Source organism: Lates calcarifer, linkage group LG23, assembly GCF_001640805.2.
Source record: "Lates calcarifer isolate ASB-BC8 linkage group LG23, TLL_Latcal_v3, whole genome shotgun sequence".
NCBI classification, from domain to species: Eukaryota; Metazoa; Chordata; class Actinopteri; family Centropomidae; genus Lates; species Lates calcarifer.
Window position 1 is genome coordinate 3,458,861 of NC_066855.1, and position 21,000 is coordinate 3,479,860.

The 21,000-nt window shown below is 40.5% G+C and overlaps 3 protein-coding genes, 1 long non-coding RNA gene and 1 other non-coding gene across 9 annotated transcripts in view; 2 read left to right on the forward strand and 3 right to left on the reverse strand.

Annotated features, from left to right (window-relative positions):
• LOC127139193 (uncharacterized) overlaps positions 1 to 8,228 on the forward strand; it is a 12,164-nt gene extending 3,936 nt beyond the window's left edge. Inside the window, exon 2 of the long non-coding RNA XR_007809194.1 lies at positions 6,793 to 8,228. This is a non-coding gene — a long non-coding RNA (uncharacterized LOC127139193). The remainder of the gene's footprint in view (positions 1 to 6,792) is intronic.
• kctd17 (potassium channel tetramerization domain containing 17) overlaps positions 1 to 10,438 on the reverse strand; it is a 20,999-nt gene extending 10,561 nt beyond the window's left edge. For 3 of the 5 annotated variants that reach the window (XM_018685456.2, XM_018685460.2, XM_018685455.2), the window contains exon 1: positions 9,938 to 10,438. In XM_018685456.2, coding sequence (XP_018540972.1) covers positions 9,938 to 10,306 — 369 coding nt within the window. In that variant the 5' untranslated portion in view covers positions 10,307 to 10,438. The remainder of the gene's footprint in view (positions 1 to 9,937) is intronic. The other 2 variants (XM_018685459.2, XM_018685458.2) reach the window with 1 other exon arrangement.
• A 708-nt stretch (positions 10,439 to 11,146) lies between these two features.
• Positions 11,147 to 18,762, reverse strand: plbd1b (phospholipase B domain containing 1b). The gene is given in 13 exon segments (XM_018685454.2): positions 11,147 to 11,851; positions 11,991 to 12,097; positions 12,180 to 12,339; positions 12,341 to 12,366; positions 12,479 to 12,619; positions 14,000 to 14,200; positions 15,526 to 15,670; positions 16,454 to 16,603; positions 16,695 to 16,836; positions 16,911 to 16,994; positions 17,530 to 17,642; positions 17,644 to 17,756; positions 18,337 to 18,762. Coding segments are annotated over 13 exon segments (1,635 nt in total). The 5' UTR covers positions 18,413 to 18,762; the 3' UTR covers positions 11,147 to 11,674.
• cby1 (chibby homolog 1 (Drosophila)) lies at positions 18,169 to 20,810 on the forward strand. The gene is given in 6 exon segments (XM_018685461.2): positions 18,169 to 18,337; positions 19,485 to 19,574; positions 19,576 to 19,584; positions 19,808 to 19,913; positions 20,030 to 20,142; positions 20,344 to 20,810. Coding segments are annotated over 6 exon segments (432 nt in total). The 5' UTR covers positions 18,169 to 18,304; the 3' UTR covers positions 20,425 to 20,810.
• trnar-ccu (transfer RNA arginine (anticodon CCU)) lies at positions 18,645 to 18,717 on the reverse strand. Its single transcript has one exon. It is a non-coding gene; the product is annotated as a tRNA-Arg (tRNA).
• Positions 20,811 to 21,000: the final 190 nt, after the last annotated feature.

The following is a 21,000-nucleotide window of genomic DNA, read 5'->3' on the forward strand; positions in this document are numbered from 1 at the left end:
ACCCATACACAGGACGCCACTAAGGGGCTGCGGGCTGTTAGCTTAGCTCCTGCTAACGTTAGCTCAGCTTGTTTTGAGGTTAGGATTCCTTCAGTGTCAATCGTTCAGGAGGTTTTTTCCACACAGGTCTCCTCCTCTCTAAAACAAACAGACAACAAACAAACAGTTGAATAAAAAAGTTTTACGATTAAAAGTGACGCTGTGGCTCTAAAGGTTTTCTCCGTTTGTTTCTTTGTTTACTTAAGATTCAATGACAAAAATCATCACCTTCATCCGTTTTAAGATCACAGTTAAAACGTTAGGGAAAAAGATGGTGACGCTCCACACTAACTACATGTTTAATAACAGAAAGTACCTCAGTTACTGGTTAATGGAAGGTGGACAACTCAAGCCATTCGACAAAATGAAAGTGTTTCCTCAACCGACAACCACCCCTGGGCTATTGGTGTGTACATTAATATTTCAGGCCTCAGAGTACTGGACTGGAAAAGACAGAAACACAAATACAGAGTCAAAGAGTGAGAGGAAGATGTCCGGCTTGATGGACAGAAGCGGCAGCGGATTATCTTAGCCTCCGGCAGCATCTTGTACAGATGTATGTTAGTGCTTTTATTAACGGGTCCTCACTCATTCTTGTGCACGGTGCCACTCACCCTGACTGTAATTATTATGCCCTTCACTGTAGCCTCAAGGAACTGACACAAAAACATTTCTGCATCGTTAAAAAAATACCAGCAATGTATCCAACATCCCTGCTTCAGTCTGGTGGTGTATTTTGACAGCTGCAGGTAACATTTGCTTATGATTTAATGCTGCTTTTCAAATGAAAGATCTTAACTGGATTTTCAGGTTGTTAATGCAAATCCTATTTTGTTTATTTGGAAGTGCAATATTATTAACTCCTGCCTTTGACCTGGGAGTGTCCAGGTGTACTGTACAGTTATAAATAAACAAGTGGGATTACAACCAGGTTACAGTTCAGTCCTTTATGGAGCTAGAGGCCAGTAGTGTGGTCGTTCTGTGGAAATGGTTTTTCCTCCCAGAGCCCACAGGAGTGTATCTGCTAGTTATGTTAGTTATATAAGTCATGCTACAGCTTGTGATGCTACAGTTACTTCCTGTTTACACCGCTGATCGCAGGTGTTCCTGGCAAACAATTTATTCTGTCTTTACTGGCGAAGACATTTCTTGAGTTTTAATAGCACAACCAGATTCATTTAATCACTATCTTGAAATTAGCTGATAGAAACTATGGCTGTGTCCGAAATAACTCACTCATTCACTCCCCTCTACTCACTATCTAGGGAGTGTTAAAACTCTTTGAGACACTACTCAGGTTGTTTTCTCTGTGCTGTTAGTTACGTCTTTTCTGTCGATTGTTCTGCATTGTAACTTTAATTCTTATATCCTATTTGTCTTTCTGTATTTTAGCTTATTTTTATTTTCTAATCTCTTAACTCCTCAGAAACTATATTTAATGGTACCTGAATGTCTGTTTGTTTGTTTCTTTTACACTTTGTCTTAATACTTTTTTCACTCTCTCGCAGTGCAAACGCAATGCATGATGGGATATATTGCTTGGTTAGTGACCATCGGTCGTACACTACTTTCACAATGCACTGTGGGATACTTTGAGTCCACTATACAGGGTATAATAATTATCACTATACATTCAGACAGCACTATAAAGTGAGCAGTGAGGGAATTTCTGACACAGCCTATAACTTTACTTTAGGAGTAGAGCAGCTCTAACTTGTCGTCGCCTGTGCGTCAGAGAAGTAATCCCAAAAGAAACATGCAGTCAAACACACAGGAGAGCAGGAAGGTTGTGCGAGCTGTAAAAATTTTCAGCGATAGATGGCGTGTTGTCAGTCCCAATTTATATGGGCAGAATCACTTTGTCCCTGACACTCATCTCTCCGAGTGCAGCCAATTTCTGCCGTTGTAGCGTGACGGGAGCTTCTGACGAGCCGATGTAATGAGCGAGGACACCTACTAACACAACCAGACTAGTTGAGACTGTAAAGCACTTCGAGGGATGGATTTAGAGGAGAAAAAGACGAAGCAAGACACCTGGAGATCTGACAGAGGATGGGACAGGAAGACAAATCCGTTAGGAGAAGCAGTATGACGAATAACCTCTTATTAGAAATGAAGGGCAGATGCACAACACAAAGACGCACAAAGCAACAGTGCCATAGAAACAGAGGATGAAGACACATGGGATATCGGTGTGTGTGTGTGTTGTGTTTGTGCGTGCGTGACAAAGCGAGACACACAAAGAGAGAATAGAGAGAGAGAAGATGGAGGGATGGGAGGTGAAGAACCAAGAGGCAACTTGTATAGATGCAGCACAGTGTGTGTGTGTGTGTGTGTGTGTGTGTGTGTCTGTGCTGAAAATCACCATGATTAGAGCGTGGAGGGGCTGTGACTGCAGCACACACACACACACACACTCATACAGCTGCAGTAGAGGACAGACCGACGCCTCATCGACGTGACTTGACTTGACAGTGTGGGCATGACAACAGTGGGGAAAAGCTTCCTCAATGTGTCAGAGCTGTGGTATCTCTCTCACAACACACACACACACACACACACACACACACACACACACACACACAGAGAATTAGTAGTTATTCATTGTGACAGACCCATTTGCAGCTGCAGGACATTGAATTTAAAATAATCTGTTGGGCGGGTTTAATCACCAACAGTGCATCAGCCTGCAAGCTCCTTCATGTCACCCTCCACTCCTGCTCTTGCCTTTTCTGCCTCTCTGCTCCAGAGACTGACCAATAATGCAACATGATCATATCTAATATGCTGGGAAAACTCGCAACCTCCTCTTCAGATTTCTTCATGTCTACCAGAGCAAATTCCAAACAGCGTGTACATAGTCTACATCTGTGTATAGTAACAGTTTACTGATGCTAAACGCTGCTTACAGAGTTTATTTAATCCCAGGAAGAACATTTTCAGGCAACTATTTTCTCACTGTTTCCAGGAAATGAAACTGAAAGTTGGAAACTTTCCATAAGAATTAATAGGGAAAAAAGGGAATAAACAGGTCAATTCTGATGATGTTACTATGGTCAATATATTTGCACTTTGGTATTAGCTAGCTATCAAATGTAAACTAGCTGATGCTGTGTTTATGTATTTATTTTCTTCAACATTCATGTTTTTTGTTGGTCAGTTAAAGAATTGATTAAAGTTGTACTCATAAATAAACCACAGTCAAAAATATCAGTTTTTAAAATGTGTATTATTTAGCGAATTGCTAATTTCTAACTCATTATAATTCTAATTCAGTGATGGAAATTTACCAGAAATCTTCTGCCCTTTGCAACCTTAGTTTAACATTACTGTCAATTTTTCTGATGTTACAACTATAGTCTTAAACCGAATGAAGGATTTTTGCCACTGGACGTCTGGTTCTTCAGTAATCAGAGAAACAAACTGAGCAATCAGCTTCTCTTGACGTCCTGCTCCAGTGATTTTAACGAGAAACTGCTTTACTCAACACTTTTACCAATTTTATTTACTCAAACCTCCTGAACGACTGACACTGAAGGAATCTTAACCTAAAAACAATCTATGCTAACATTAGCGGCAGCTCAGCTAACAACCCACAACCCCTGACATCCTGCATCCACCAAAAAGCACAGGAAAAACACAGATTTTTAACGTGAAACTACTTTATTCAGTGTTTTTTCTAGTTTTAATTATCAGGTCTGTTGGTTTTGGAGAAGAGGATAATTCAGCTCCCAGTAAAAACCTCCTGGACCATGAACACTGAACAAATCTTACCCTACAAACGACACTCAGTGAGTTGTATGAGCTGTTGTACAATGAAATCAAGCCGACTACTTGTGTCACCCAGCTGGACGTTGTATGCACTTGTGGAAAACACTGTGTATCACCAAAAAATTAATCATCATTGAGCCAGTAGCGACCGGCCCAGCTTGTGGGCAGACTGTACTCTCAGTTGTCAAGAGGACATGGACACTAGTTAGCGAGTTAATGGTTTACAGAGCGTTTGCTCAGGGAAATAGGATGTGACTCCGCTACATCTCCCTGTAGAGGGTAAGCACATCCCACGGACTATCACCAATAGCCAAACAAAAGCCTCTGCTCACCTCTCAAAACACACACATACACACCCGCCTGCCTACATTCTGCAGCTTGCTTCAGCATGTGTGAACAGTAGAGCTGCAAAATATATTTATTTATTTATCAATGCTGCTTGATTTGACCAGATCCTGTGTGGTTTTATTTGGAAATAATTAACCATTCAAGAGAAACTAGGGCAGTCATTCGATTTTCTGGTTGGTTCAACATGACACCAACTTGTCAATATCATCGAATCAATATTCATCAATCAATTCAGGCTTGAATTATGCTTACTGTAAAGTTCTGGCATTGATTTTGAGACAGGTGGTTTTTACAATAAGCCATAAAAAAACACCTCTGCCACATTTCATTTCCAGTTCTCTATCAAAATGGACTTATTACATTAGATTCACATTGTGACCAGTACATACGTGGCCCGTCCATGTAATTCTGAGCTAAAGGCAGGAGGCAGGAGATGTGAGAAAACTGTGGACATGTGCGTTATTTCTAATTGGGGATCAGCCTCGTTTATCATTGCTGGCATCACAGATGGTCTGACTGAACCACTGATTTCTCAGTGTTGGTGACATTTTTGATGTAGGAGGCATCCTGCAGCTCCATACTGACAAACACATTTGATTTTTATGTGCCTCCATTCCTCGCTGGGTGGATTAAACAGCTTTGTGTGTTTAAAAAAGTACATGGGAACCTCCTCAGAAACATTTGTCCTATTGACACTGACTTACCAAAACTTCTGAGAGGTTCCTAGGAAGACTTTTAAGTGTAATTCTCTGTTTATTTATTTAGGTTTGGCCTCTTGTGAAAATATGTTGGTGGTTTTTTCTGCTTACAAAATGGCGACCACGTTTATGAGAATATAAGGTGGAATTTTCTTCCAAGCTTCAACAAGTTCACACAACTCTGTACTATTTATTGAAATAAAAAACCTTGGCTCTTGCATCTTTTTCAGGATTCCCAGTCCCTGCCAACGCCTCACATTAGACATAGCACAGATAAGGTGATAAAGCGAGCCCAGGCATGTTGGAGGAATTCATGCTGAGTTTTTTAAGTAGTTAAAAAAGAAGTCACAACACCAGGCCATTCAACCCCCCCCCCCCCCCACACCTTTTGGTATTTATATGATTAATATGAATCAATCCACTGAGAGTCGGAAATCTGTGGTAATAGGATTATGTGGTTATGGTCGTGTTACACCTGTTTAGCTAACATCATCTCGGTATCAAAGCTGAATCTTAGCTACATAATGTAACTGGCTTGGGGACGGTATAAGGTCAATTTGGGTTTTGGTTGGGGTTTGGTTCAGTGAGGGGGCAGGGCAGCCGAGGTGCCAGTAATCTCATTAAAACAGTCACACACAGCCAGACAGTGTGTGTGTGCGTGTGGGTTTAAAAACAGCCAAGAACCCCTGAGCAGAGACACGCTAACGCCAGCGGATTAGAAGGGGGGGCGGGGGTGGATAAAATCAGCTTCTCTCCAGAGTGAAGAAGAAAACATACACAGGCTGAACTGCAGATCAGATCGCTCTGTCTGCTAAACAACCAAAGCAGCGTCTGATTTCAGCCTGGTGTCTGCTGGGTAATGCAGTACGCTGGCACACTGAGCTCCTTCAAAGACACTTCACACATGTTGCAGCATGTTCAAGTTATTGCCAGAGCTCATTGACAGGAGTTTCGATTTGGTTAATCGCTAACGGCCTTAACAAAAGCAACATTAGCTCTTTCTTCCTTAAAGTCAATGTTTCCCTGTAGTGTTTAATTTAAACTCATTTAAACTCAACTTAGTCATTAAGATGTTGCTGTAAAATATTTAGCATTAAGTGTGAAAATAATGTCAACATGTGTGGTGTCAAAAGTACAAATGTATGCATTACAACGACTTTGAGCTGCTAAAGCTAAAGCTAAGAATAGAGAAGAATATGAGGACCCTCCTAAATAGGGATGCAACGGTGTCGTCAATTTCACGATGTTGCGATAACAAAAGTGAGTTGTAAGAGCTGTTAAACAATGCAATCAAGCCGACTACTTCTGTCACTCAGCTGGATGTTGCATGCACTTGTGGGAAAACCCTGTGTATCAAGGAAACTTGATTTGTATTCATCGAGGCTTCTTAAGGTAAAACCACTGAATAAAAACACTTTTTAAAAACCCTTTTCACATTTGTACTTTCATTATCCTTGTGACTTACAACAGAATTAATTAGCCACGTCCTGATTATCTGACCAAACTACACATTCTTCCTTTGGGCTACTGCAGCTCTGCGCAAGTCAGACCACCTCTGCAGCATAAATATTTTTTGCTCAGTAAAATCCTTAATCTTCTAGCGACCAGGGTGTTCGCTCTTGACTTTGAAAATCTCAGTCTCTGTGTGTAATACAAAGGAGTCAGTCCAGTGTTGTTGGCGAGGGAGCATTAACAACTTACATAATGACATAACTACACACAGGCACACATTATAGAGAGACAGCAGCAGATAAGACCAGACAGCAGATGATACATGTGTCTAGGATCAATTGGCAAAGCTTGTATAATAACTAGAAACATGTCTCCTCCTCTCTGGAGAAATATTTGCACTTTTAAAGTATTTATAAGCTGAGACTCCTGACAGAAACTAGCTCTAAAATCAAGTCTCTCTCTCTCTCTCTCTGTGTCTCTTCAGATTCAAGAGTTTGTGATAAAGAGCAGAAAATAAAAGGCGCAGACGAGAAAAGGACAAACATGCGATAAGCATTCAGAGTGAGTCAGCTGCTGAGAGCGACGGATGAGGGGAGGACGGTGGCGGCGGCGGCAGGGACGTGGAAAGAGTCGAGTGAAGGAACGAAAGAAGGAAAAAGATGTAGGTGTGTTTGCACAGAGAGATTCAGCGCAAGACTGTGTGTCTTCAGGCAGTGCAGAGGGAGCTACTGTCAGGTCACGGCTGAAGGTCACATGGGAATATTCTTTCCACAAGAGCCTGGCGGTGCAGCAGGGGAACAGTCAGCGCTGTTGTCGAGCCAAAAAAAAAAAAAAACACACACACTCCCAACTCCCAGTTTTTGGTGGTTGTTCGCGGTTTCATCACTTCAGCTGAGGTTGAAATCTTTCTGGAAACAATGGACATGTGACGCTGTGTGAATCCCTACCAGTGCATGGTGGTGAAGCTGCAACACAAGGCTGATTAGGGAATATAAGGCTGTCAACTGCCAGACACTGCCATCAGTTTGTACTGTGCTTCATTATCTCTGAGTGTATTACAGCAGTATCAATGGGCACGACTGCAAAAACACCAGTGATTCTTCTGGGAAATGATTTATTGACTCAGCCACCCTCTTGTTTGGTTGAACAGTCACTCAGCTGATTTTGTAGGGATGTAACTGACAACTCTTTTCAATATCAATCAATATACTCATCAATTTCTATATGTTTGAGCTATAAAATATTGCCATCACAAGTTCCAAGAGGCCATGGTGACAATGGGATCCCAAGATCCCAAGAAGATATTTTGTTTATTTCTTAAAAATTTCAGCAGCTTTTTTTTGTTTTAAGATAATGTTGAAAATGTCATGATCCTCCTTTGTGAGAGACTCTGGGTTTTAATTTTACTTGGTTATTATTTGTTGTCTGTGAACTTTATTGTAATTGTCCTCCTAGTGTGTCTTTGGTGTTTTTAGTTGTCTTATTTTAGTATTCTTTATCCTTGTGTTTTACTACTTCCTGTGTTATTTTGTAGGTAATCTCCCTGGTGTGTGTCTTGTGTTTTACTTCCTGTCTTTGTCTCGTTTTTCCCTCCTTTTTGTCATCCACACCTGTATTCTATTGGCTAATTACCCCCAGTGTATTTAAGTCCTGTCTCTCCCCTGTTCAGTCTTGTGTCTTGCCTCTGTGCTGTGAGTTTGCTTTTGTGTTATCTGTGTTGTTCCCTACAGATCCTCTTGTGTCTTTTGGATTTTATGGACTTCTTGTGTTTCGGACCTTTTCCTGCGCCTGAACCAGCCTGTGAGTTTTTGTTGTACTTTTGGTTTGGTTTTTGGCACTTGGATCATCATCCCTGTGTCCTCACCCCCCAAAACATGACAGAAAAGTTCTGTTTTAATTAAACATGTGCTTTAAAACATATCAACAAAGTTTTTACTACAAATGCATATGTTCCAAATATCAATTATCTGCCTCCTAAGTCACTGATAATCAATATCTGTCCTGAAAAAAACATTGGTTAACCCTGAATGGTGACGTCTTCAAATTTTGTCCAAAAACAAAAGAGGAGAAGCTGAAACCAGTTATTTTTAACCATTGTTGCTTTAAAAAAATAGATATAAACAATTATTTGACTGTGAAAATTGCTGCAGATTAAATTTGTTTAATCAATTAATCGAATAATAGTTACAGCTCTAAATTTGAAGTGTCCTGGTGACCGAGGGGCTCACCAATTGCAATATCACTGCTTCCAGTGCAGTTGGGGTCCTTTATTTATTATGTCATTACCCTCCCGTGCTCTCTCCTCATTTCCTGTCAGGACTTTACTACGTTACCTAATAAAGGCAAACTGTACTATGGCCAAAACAATATATCTATATTATCCCCACCTACGGCTCACTCTGTTGTTAAAGGTGCTGACATTTTAGAGATGAGAGGTTTTCAACAAACAGCAACTAAATGTCAACTTCCAGTAGAGTCCAGGCTGCTCTGTCTCTCTCTCTCTCACACACACACACACACACACACACACACATACACATACACACATACATATCAAAGGCTGCAGCACAATAGAAATCTGCATCATTTATGAGTCTTGCCAGCCCTTACAGTGTGCTGAGTCTACATGTGACTGGGAGACCCATAATACATGTCTCCCTCTCTCCATATAAGATGCCAGCTGTACAGCAGCTCCTGACTGTGCAGCTCCCCACAGAAGAGGAGACACGTGTTCATCCATCTGACTCAAGCTACATTCACACCACAAAATGATGCTGGAACACACACACACACACACACACACATAGGAGGAAAAAGACAATGAGAGACCTTCATACTGCACATATATCAGCTTCCTCTGGAGCTGTAGGCGTGCATTTCCAGGGCAGAACAGAGTTATTGTGCACTTTCCAGAAAGTACACAGTAATTAATATAGTTAGCTCCTGATAGCTTAGCAAAACAGCGCACTATTGCTGATTTTTTTTTTTTTTTTTTAAATGGGATTAATTCATGCCAAGACCTGCACACACACAGTGCAGCCAAATCCTTTAATCAAGTTAGGGCAAATCCACCTTTTATTACAACTGCAGATTTACCCAGGGAAATAAAGCCATGCTGGGATATTTTAGATGTATATTACACTACATCTGTAATAGGTATAGAGAAACACAAGGTATGAGTTAGTACAAGAGTGTTATAAGAATGTTACTAGAGTTTTGTCACTATATAAAACACGTTGCCCTCAGCTGAGGCCAATACCAGCCATGTTTAAAACAGATTTGTCTTTAAAATGAATATTAAACATTGGTTAACTGACATAAACTAGCTAAAATACATTTATAACAAAAATCCTTACAAGTTTATATGTCTACTAAAGCATTACCAAGTGTGGAGGAAGCTACTTTTTCTTAACCCAACCGGTCGAGGCATTATGGTTTCTGCCATTTAAAAGGGTTTTTCTTTATACTATTTTAACATAAAGAGTAACAGATAACTTCTGTTGTGGTTTGGAGTTGGATAAACATAAACTACTAACCACAGACAGGTGTTAACCCGCTACAGTTATTAAACTGTAATTATTTTTCGCCTGTTGTGGAGTAATGGTCACCGGGGACTGTAGTGGACCCACCGTGTCTGAGTGCAGGTCCTGCTGCTGGCACAGCCGGTACAGGAACGAAGTTTGCTCCTTGAGGAGGGTCTGCCGCGTCGTGAGGAACACCGTGCCGCCAACGTTCAGTCGGACCCACTTCCCGTTACTCCCCCCGCTGGGGTTGATGACCGAGCCGTTACCGATGCTCTGCGACGCCGTCCCGCCGCCACCGCCGCCGGATTCGGTCGCGCTGGAGGTGGCGGAGGTCGCGCTCTCTCCCGCCTCGCTGTCTTTGTTGTTGTTGTTATTGTTGTTGTTGTTGTTGCTGTTGTGGTGGTGGCAACCGTGGTGCGTCGACAACGCAGCGACGTCCGCCGGTTCCCGCTGATCGTCCACCGTCGTTGCCATTTGCGGGAAGAAGCCGTTAGACACGAAGGGAAGACGGGCGAGGGCGTCCGTCAGCGCCCGATGTTACCTCGGCTTTTTCTCTCCGTTACTAACCGAGCACGCTCCGCCCCCAACGCGCACACTCAAAGATCAGCCGCGTGAAGCTACCGGAAGTGAGACATAGTACATCCGTCTCTACTCTTCAAAATAAAAGCTGTATAGATCCGTAATGTGGTCTGAATGTGTAATTTAGTTTGCATGGTTCATCAGGGTTAGATTAATTCTACAGGGGTCAAAGCACAACGACAATTCAAAAACAAAACAGCATTTCAGAAAACACAACAATTCAGTCGTCGTATATTTTTGAAATGTTTTGTTTTGTGAATTGTTGTTTTGTTTTGATCATCAGGCCCAACATAGACTGGGGCAAAAATGAACCATGTTTATTAGACACAAGATAAAACCTGTAAAAATAGACTTTAACCTGAGATGATAATATAATATAGGTGTCACCCAAAGGCATTATTTGATATATCACAGTGATTTAGTTTAATCATTAGTTTAAATCTATGCACTACAGGCTGAGATGTCAGTCTACTGATAAAACTGTTCTACAAATCAAAAAGTAGCATGCAGTAAATCAGTACCAAAATTAAATACATATTTCAGGAGGAATTGTTGTGTCAAAGTTTTTATTTTTAATCGTCTATATTGACTCGATGTTTGGTTATTAATTCTATACCGTGAGCTTAAAACATTTTATTTTGAAAGTAAAATTGTCCTATTTCCGGATTGGGTCTCGTCCTCCTTGATGAACTTGACAAAGACCAAAAACTGGGTCTTGTAGTTTTTGTGAAACTATTTTGACTATTTATTACAACAGAAAATGCACCACTTTTTAAAATAATGTATGAATATTTCATTATTCATTAGTTAATATTTACATGAAGTCAGTCAGATAATTTTGTTTCACACAGAACAAACCTGAGCAAACATTGCATAGAACTTAAAACAAAACAATAAACAAATAAATTAATATATATAAAATTAACAAAATTATATAAAATTAACAGCAATTCCCTGATGGCTAACATTCCATAGTTTGTGGAACAAACAGTCTGTGTAAATTCAGAAAATCCTCATGTTAATTCAGAGTACACTGTCATAATGCTGCCACTCTTGGGTGGACACTGAGAAAGGATGATGTATAAATGGATTAATAAATAGTTTAATAACAAATAATCAACCTGTTGTCGTACCTCACACTGGCAGGAATACTTTTTTAAAATAAAGTAATATAATAACACTAAATTCAAACAGACAGTGGGAAATGAAGTTAAACAGATTGTCCCATGTCTATATTTAAGGACTAATTGTATCTTCCCTCTCTTATGGTCGGTGCAGTGTGGGCCTCATGGTGATGAAGGAAAAGTTGTAGGTGTGTGGGAGACCCTGATGAGTCGTGAGGTTGAAGGTTTGCCACGAGAATGGCGGCAGACCCCCCTGTGTCGTGGGGCCGTTTATTGCCTCTGCGACCAGCTGGAGAGCCATCTGGTAGTCAGTCACCTGTACCGAGACCAACAGAAAGGAGGAGGGCGGGAATGAGTAAGAAGAAGAGCATTTAGACATTTAGTGCTGTTTAAATAACAAATTGATTAACTTCATCGTCATCCCTGCACCACTCTATCACCTGATGACCTCTGACCTTAGTGTCATAGCAACCTCCTGGGCGTGGCCTCCTCGGCCTCAGGTCGTTACGGCAACAGATGGTTTTACACGGATGGCCCTTGGCATAGGGGTCTCTCTTGTAGTCTGCAACAGAAGCAGTCCGACTTTTACTCATTCTGGAGACGACAGAAAATAAGAGGAATGCGCGAGTCGTCGTTCTACCTACTGTTGTATCTCATGATGTGTTTGAGGGAGCTGAGGTTAGACACCTTGGCCTGGTCCCTGCGGAGGATTTTGGCTCGTGGACAGAGGTCGTAGGAGAAGTCAACCCCGTATTTCTTCCACATCACACCGTAACCGCTCAGGTTGTAGACTTCGACGTGAAAACGGTATGTTGTAGGACGGCCAGTAACCTGCCAAGTGCAGCACACTGAGGGTGGAGGTCGTCCAGACATGTGACTATCTCCAACAGTTGTCCTTAAATGAAACTCTGAGAAACCTTAGACCAGATAGTTTGTTTCTTACCTCTGCGTAAAGCTTGAGTCTGATCAGAGTGCATCACCCACCCAGGAATCTGCTCCACCACAGTCAGAGCTCCGGTCCTGATGCTGTGACCCAGAGAGACCCTGCTCAGGTCCACCACCATGTACTGGCTGTTATATGTACCTGAGACACAGGGAGCAAGGACGTTTCCTACCTATACTGACCCAGAAAACATTTATTTAAGCATTATTTATCCTGTAATATCTCAGTGTGTACTCACTGGATTTTCATGAAATTATGCACAGATACTCATGATTCTGACATGATGGATGTATTGCTGTGAGATTTGATACAGACATCACTGATGCCCCTCAAGATTAACTGTAATAAATTTAGCAATCCACCAGCAAAACTAACAATGTTCCTTCAGCCTAAGTTAGGCACATCATTAGTTTTGCAGGAATCTATAAGTTATAAAAGACATCAAAGAATTTAGAAATAAATAACAGAATTTAAAAATTGTTTTGAATGAAATATTCTTTAAAATAAAGAATACAGTCTATACATACAGTGCCTCGAGATAACCGCTGTTGTGATTTGGCGTTATATAAATAAAAGTTTACTTGATTTGACTTGAAAAAGAGAAAAACATTATAAATGCTAAATGTCAGAGTGTTTAGTCCAAAACACCACTATGTCTCCCATTACTTTTTATCTTGTTGATTTAAAACCTGCTGAAGTTCAGTAAAACAACATGCAGAGTCCTGCATGCGCCTGAGGGTTCTGGAAGAAAAACAGTAAACTTCTGTTTCACAAGTTACGGACTTGCTCAGACAATAAATCCCACACCTAACCCGATCTAAATGAAATGAAAACACAGGCAGAAAGGCTAAAGGCGGTTAGCATGTTAGCTGCCACCACAGCAGTTTGTCAGGACAGTGAGTGTAGGAGCAGAGGAGTCTGCAGGAGGCTCAAGAACACTGTGTCCTGTTCTCCTCTGCCCTCCCATGGCAACGTGACGTGAAGATCAAAGCAGCTGCGCAATTAACACACATAAGTGTTGTGTATTGAGAAGGATGATCTGTTTGAGAGTCTGTTAAATCCCTATGGAAATTTGTCCTGTGAATCTTTTATATTATATCCGGGATTTTAGTCCCAGAGCAAAGTAATCCCTCATGTCTCATCTTCTTCTCATTTGTCCTCATTTCTCTGCCCTGTCCCACCTTTCTATCACTCAAGTAAATATTATTTAACTCACTTTGAGCAACTATAGCCAAGTCTAGCATCCTGTAGCTGCAACTAATACCTCTGCAATGCAATAATGCACTGAGGGAAAAGAGGTTCAAAAGCAATTTAGATAGAGTATACTCATCAATCAGTCATCAATAGATCTGTAGATACATGTGGAAATATTTGTTTCTTCTTCTTTTAAAAGAAAACCTTGCTCATAGATTAAAATGATAACACATTTTCAGGTGTATGTGGTTGTTTAGTTGATGGTAATGTTCCAGTAATATCAGGTGAAAAAACCCTCTGAACTCCCTTCTCCACACAGGACTTCACCTGAGTTGTATTTGGAGAAAATGAGCGCCCACTCCTCCCCGCTGTGCGCCATGCTGTTGGCCAGGCGGACTCTCTGCCAGGCCAGCAGGCTGTGAGGGCTGAGCTGGGAGAACAGAGAGGCGTTGAAGACGCCGATGGAGGTCTGAGTCATGAGCAGGCCGCTCCCGAGCAGGTAGAAATCATCCAGGGACATCAGGAAGCCTGGAGGAGGAGGAGGACGAGGAGGAGGAGGAAGTGGTCACATAGAGGCCAAGGGCAGAGGACATGAGAGGAGGGAGGTATTTTGGGACAAAGATTTACAAGAGAATATTTGAAAAAGGAGGGGAAAGTAAACAGAGATGTGATGAAATCACCCACAGCTTGCATAACCACAGTGTTTACCAATGGCTTAGCAACTGGTTTCCATTTGATCTGACTTCACACTTCTACTCCACAGGTAAATATTACACCTCTTTATTCCTCTACATTTTGTCATAGCCAGCTAGCTTTTTGTGATAGCTGTGAATCCAATTTTAATCAAACGGCAATTTCAAATCAATTATTTAATTCCATTATTCATTTATAAATTCTTCAATGTATTCTTAAATGATGTACTAAATATCTAATGATGTTTTTATAAACCCTTTTTTAAATTTGAATTCATATTTAATTTGTTAATTCCCCTATTTATCTCCCATTAAAATATCAAATAACCTATTTTTTTATGGGTTAATAAAGTTATTTGTAAACAAATGTTATAATGCTTATTTTTATTGTACGATTTGCTATTAATTACTATTATTGTTACTACAAACAGGAAAAGAGAATACTTATAATATTTAATATTACTACTGCAGTTACATTACCTACACTTGTAATACTACCACAGCTACAGCTGTTACTGCTATAAAAGATGAAAATACAACATTGCTGCTGCTGTTAACAGAACTAATAATACAGAGAAGAATATTCTCAGCACCTTTACGTCTTCTACAGAGTTTCTTGTTAAATGCTTGTCACTGTCAGAGAGAAAGCAGCTCAGAAAGGCTGCAGGGGTCACACTCCAGTGTATTTCATCTCTTCTTTTTAATATAGTGAAGTGATATCCTTGGCATCCCGGCCTCTAAAAATAGGGCTTTAAAACCACTTGTGTTCTGATAGCAATGGAGCCTGTAAGAGGATTTTTATGGCCCCGGACCACTTGGCAAATCTTTGCTCACAAAATTACTCAGCCTTTCTCTGACTTCACAGTGAGGGAATCCATTTCATCGCGGCTCTGTTTGGGTGTAGATGTTTCCTTGTCGCTAAGCTGCGTGCTTAGCAGAAGAATTACGTTTAGTGGAGAAGGTTCATTGAGGATTTGGGTTAAGTCCTTGATGTCAGTGTTTGTGTTTTCCAAGATGAAAATGAAACTGTGGATTAAGGACAAAGCAGTTTGAAAAAATGTTGCATGTCACTGAGCTGCAGGTTGAGAACTTGCACTGTGTTAGAAGAAGGTGTAAATACAGACTTCTGCAGCTTATACTTGTGTGTGTTTGTGTGAGTACCTGGGTAGCTGCTGAACGACATCTTTCCAGTGGCGATGTGTGTGTCAGACACTCTGAAGTCCCAGTGTTTGTAGATGCGCATAGTGGCTGCATAAGTGTACCAGCTGGAGTGGCCAAACAGCAGGTTCTCGAAACCTGGCAGCACCTGAAACCAACAAAGAGGGTCTGTAGTTTTAACACAAGCTCAAGAGATTTTCACGTTTTATTCTGCTGACATCAAATGCATCACGTATTTGTGATTTTTTGAAGCTTTTACAAGTCTTAAAAAAGGTGATTGCTAATGAGTGGCTAAATGAGACTACAGAGGTTGTCGACTCAGCTAGTCCACTTCAGCCTTGTTGTGTTTCTACTCACACTCTTTCAAACTATCAATAACTTTCTAAAAAGAAAGGCTTTTGTAGAAGAGCCTTTCTTCTATTTTCCAAGTTCAGAACTTCAAATTATAGTTGCCATTTTGTTTAAAATAGAAACAACTTAAAGGATCAGTGTGAAACATTTTCAGGCATCTATTGTCCTCTTCCATGGAGTCTGCCATCTTTCAACAGTAGCCCAGAATGGACAAACAGCCACAGGAGAGTCTCTGACACGCTTGGAAAGGCAGGGGTGCATTCTGAATTCTCACCACTAGGTGTCACTTAATCCTTTACACTGGTCCTTTAAGTAAATTCATAAACAGAAATAACACTAACATTAAAGTCCCTGTGATTAAAACATAATGATACAGGATTATTTCTGATTGCCTCACTTCCATTTGCACACTGTTTTTGTTCCTTGAATTTGTGTAGGTGGAGGAGAAAATATTCCTCCGCTCCCCACGGTGACACACTTTACAAGAGGGAAACCCACACTCAAGGGCTCACAATAAACCCAATTAGACCTATTTCCCAAGTGCTGCCTCACAACTTGAGCCAAATGAGCTCGGCCTAACCTTTATGAGGGCAGTGCAGTGGCCCATTCCTGGCATCCTGAAAGTGCCGCCCCCCCCTGTGGAGGAGTTGGACCGAGGCGTCAGAGCCGGGACCAGGTCCAGGAGGTCACCGACGCCATTCAGAAACTGGACTGCAAACGCTGACAGAGGCTGCGGAGAGAGAGAGTGGCAGAGATGAATGAGATGATACTGTGACAACTCTTTCACCAACACACACACACACACACACATACACACACACCTCTCTGTGTTTAGTTTTGGCCCACTGTGCAGCTCCGGCGTGGAGTCCGTCCAGCTGGGCCAGGATCAGTCCCAGATGCCTCCACAGGGGGTCACTGTTTCTCCTCAGTTTCACCTGCTCCCTGGCCCACTGGTCCTGTTTGCTGTGGATCAGAGAGAGAGCTCAGAAGGCTGTTTCTGCTGTATGTTTGGTTACTTTTTAAATCTGCTGCTGTACCTCAAAAACTTTTTCAGGGGATTCAAAACCTTCTCGTCCTTTATCAGCTGAGGGTACATGTTGGAGTAATGACTGAACATCTGTCTGCAAGAGAGAGAGAGAAAAAATCCCATTAAGTAAAAGTAGAGTGATTGTGAAGATAAGATCAATTTTATTTATGTTTCTTCATTTTATTGTACTTTATTTATCTACGTATCTATTTACCATTATTTGTCTAAACCAATTTTTAGGACAGTTTTAACCAACTCTGCCTTACTACCATTGCTTTTAGAGATTTAAAATTCTATTTAACTGTTTTTAAAGTTCAGCATTGTATCTGTTTTGTCTTATTACTGCACTTTGAACTGCACTAACCTGTATGAAAGGTGCTAAACAAATAAAGTTTGATTTGATTGATTAATTGATATGAACAAAAGAATATATAACAAATCTTAAACAACATGATAAACATCTACAAATACAGATAAATGTCTCCTTAAAGCAAAAACTAAAGCACTGAAACTTGAATTTATAACATGCACGAGTACTTTTTAGAATTTGTAAATTGATACTAAACCAGTAACTGCCTCAAAAAGCATGTAAATGACTTTTCCTCCATAACCTGAATTGTATCGCTCACCCAGCAGTGAGGTAACCCTCCAGGTACCCAGCCAGGAAGAAGGTGGTCTCATCCTCCTGCGTGACTCCTCCGTAACCCGCACAAATCTCCAAGACGCCCCATCCAGGAGAGGAGCAGAGTGTCGTTGAAGTAACCATAGGCTCCCCCCCTGTCTGTCTCCATCACCTCCTCCTTCAGGATCACACTTTTCTGGGCAGCATCCCAGTACACGGTGGCCTCTTGGAGCTCTACCATTGTAAGGAAAATGGACAGGGTGACAGGGTTGAGGTTGGATAACTCTCATTATGTAAGATAATGTCATGGCACCAACTAGAATGAGCTATAAGGAAAAGACTGGTTTCTGTCAGCAGGTAAATGAATATTAATCTTTATAGAACAGCATGGGGGGTCACAGTTGTAAGTGTAAGTGCTTGGAAACACAGGTATAATTTATTTTTTGATACTAAGTCTGGTTAATTAGATGAAGGCTAAACATAAAAAAACCAAAAAACATTAAAAAGAGTGGTATTTAACTGCTTAGATATATGTTCATGTGGAATCTCTGGGTTTATATATTCTAATCATTACGTGCTTAATCATATTTAAAACTAATTAAATGTAAATACAGAACACAACAGAGCAGAATAAAGCAAACAAACAGTAGCATTATTTAAATCTAGGTGCAATCATAAACTGCATCTGTCTGCTATAAGCAATTTCCATGTAAACAAAGAGACTTTTCTTTTTCAACAGTAGGTTTAACTGAATTATACTGGATTTAAAATTAGTTTCCGTCATGAACAGACACAACACGGCGACGTTACTCACGGTAAGTTTGCACTGATGAAGCGAAAGTACTCAGCAGCAACAGCAGGACGCACAATCTGATGCTCTGCTTCTCCATGTCAGCTGATATTTTCCCTGCGAGTCTCTGCCTCTCATGTATTTCAGTAAATAAATGTTCTTATTGTGGTTACTTCTGAGGAGAGCGAAGGCGATGAAGCGCGATTTTCTCAAGCGCCGATGAAACGGTGTCAGTCGGTTGTTGTTTAATTTGACCGCTTAACACGTTACATAATTGTTCTTTACTATATTCCGAACATGAATTTCCTTTTTCTTGCCCAGGTAAAAATGTCCACCCCAGATGGGACTCGAACCCACAATCCCTGGCTTAGGAGGCCAGTGCCTTATCCATTAGGCCACTGGGGCTGTGTGGCTATGGGGCGGGGCCGTTGAATTTTGTATTGTGTATTCAGCCATTTGCCCACACTACAGGGCTCATTTTTACTTTGTGGATAGTTTTCATTATCCAGAATATCAATTTCAACACAGAATCTTTCTTAAACAATAAACATTTTACTAGAGAATTGCAATATAAACGCTTGGAAAAGACGGAAGAGACGATCACCATGGTGATGCGTTCAAGGTTTCTGGATGGTACCATTTTCTCTCCGATGTAGGGGTAAATATGTTTGTCTTATTGGACTTTCAGTATTAAAATGTGCAAACAAACCTTAGTAGACTATTGAGACGCTTAGTTAAATTTTAAGCATCTTTAACCTGGTGTTGTTGACAACTTCTGCCTAACTGCCTCACAATGAAGCTATGCAATTTTTCGAATAGTTTTCTATTCTAGTCGAATGGAACTTTCGCGCTTGCGCAATAGCAAGCATGGTTTTGTTTGGAGAGAAAAGAAATCCTGCTACCACGTTAAGAATTTAAATAACTAGTCTGTATGGAGGTAAATATATTGGGTTTATATTTTCAGTGACACAACAACTACTAACCCGCCTGTGAGGCAGTCGACTGTTTCAATTAAATGTCAGGTATGAGTAGTACTCACAGCTAGCGAGTGTTAGCCACCTAGCATTAGCTCGTAGTGTGCCGTTAGCAACGATAAACACGTACTGTGCTGAGTGATACTGATATCTAAAAATACTAATGTTGCTGTTATTATTAAATTGACTCTTGTGCAGGACCTTAAAAAATCACTCAAGATGCCGCTCTTTGGAAACACATTCAGTCCGAAAAAAACACCTCCTCGCAAATCTGCATCCCTGTCCAGCCTTACATACGGTGAGTTTAGAGAACTTACTGCTCTCTGGCATCATTCATATTTAGTTTCATCCGAATGAACTAAAAATACACTTTTCATGAGTAGCACTGATGAGTGAGTGCAGGTAAAGATAATACCCTTATATAGTAGTATACCCAGAATCAAATGAGTCAAAGAATTAGCTGTTGTTCATCGGGGGTGTACGTTAACTGATCTGTTGTGTTTTGTCTTGTCGTCTCTTAGTTGGATCGCTCAACAAGGGAAATAGAGCTGGGCCTTGAATATGGACCTCCTGTGATGAACATTGGAGGTCAGAGCTGGAAATTTGAAGACGGACAGTGGATAACAGGTAATAACTTTGGTAACACTGACCAAAGACTTATACAGTGGCTGGTGTTGCCGAATGTGCAAGATCATTGTGTGTCTATGTGTGGCCAACATTTTTTTTTCCATCTGTCAAAACAGAATCTGGTGGGAATGGATCTGGTAGGGAATTGCAGCGGCTAAAGAAAAGAAATATTCAACTGGAGGAGGAAAACAACCTCCTGAAACTGAAGATTGAAATCCTCATGGACATGGTGAGAGCTGAACTTTACTTATGCGTTTACATTACACTGATGCAGTGACCTGAGATAAACTCTGTGCGTGTTGTTTGTGTGACTCCCACGGATCTAATGCTGTTCAGCTTTCTCATAAACACTTGATTACCACTTCAATTGTTAATGGTTAGTGTCTTACATTAGCTATTAAATAACTGATATCTAATCTTTCTCTTCTAGTTGACAGAGACGACAGTAGAGTATCACCTGATGGAGAAAGAGGTGGAAGATATAAAGACTCAACATCGAAGGAAGAAATGATAGGAAATGTTCTTTAAGTGGATTTATCTCTTTTTGTATTCACAGACATTTGAAGTTTGATTATGTGTAAAATATATTTAAAAAAAACAAGTTTTAGATTAAATAAAGAGCCCATAATTTTGCTCATAATAAGGGCTCATGTGTTGATGGTCTGGGCTCTGTTTGTATTCATTTTACAAGCAGGTACCATTGAATCAGATTTAGTAACTACTTTTATTTATTTGTTCTATCCTATATTTGTTTAATATCACTGTAAACCTGAAACAGGTGAAACAACACCTTTGGTCGATACACAGTGTATTTTCTGAGACTTTAATTAAAGGCTGACATTTATTTTTATGATTTTTTGTATTTAGACTGAAAATAAAATCCATCACAGGAAAGTAGTGATTTCTCATGTTTTTTTCATTCACAGTTTTTAGACAATCACCCTAACCTCTCGCAAAATTAATACTTTTACCTTTTAGGCAAACAAAAAGATGATGTAATGTATTTACTGATTTTATACCAACCAGGATAGAAGAATTTGTTTTTATCATGTTACATTGTTGAAATTACTATTACATGGCAGTATTT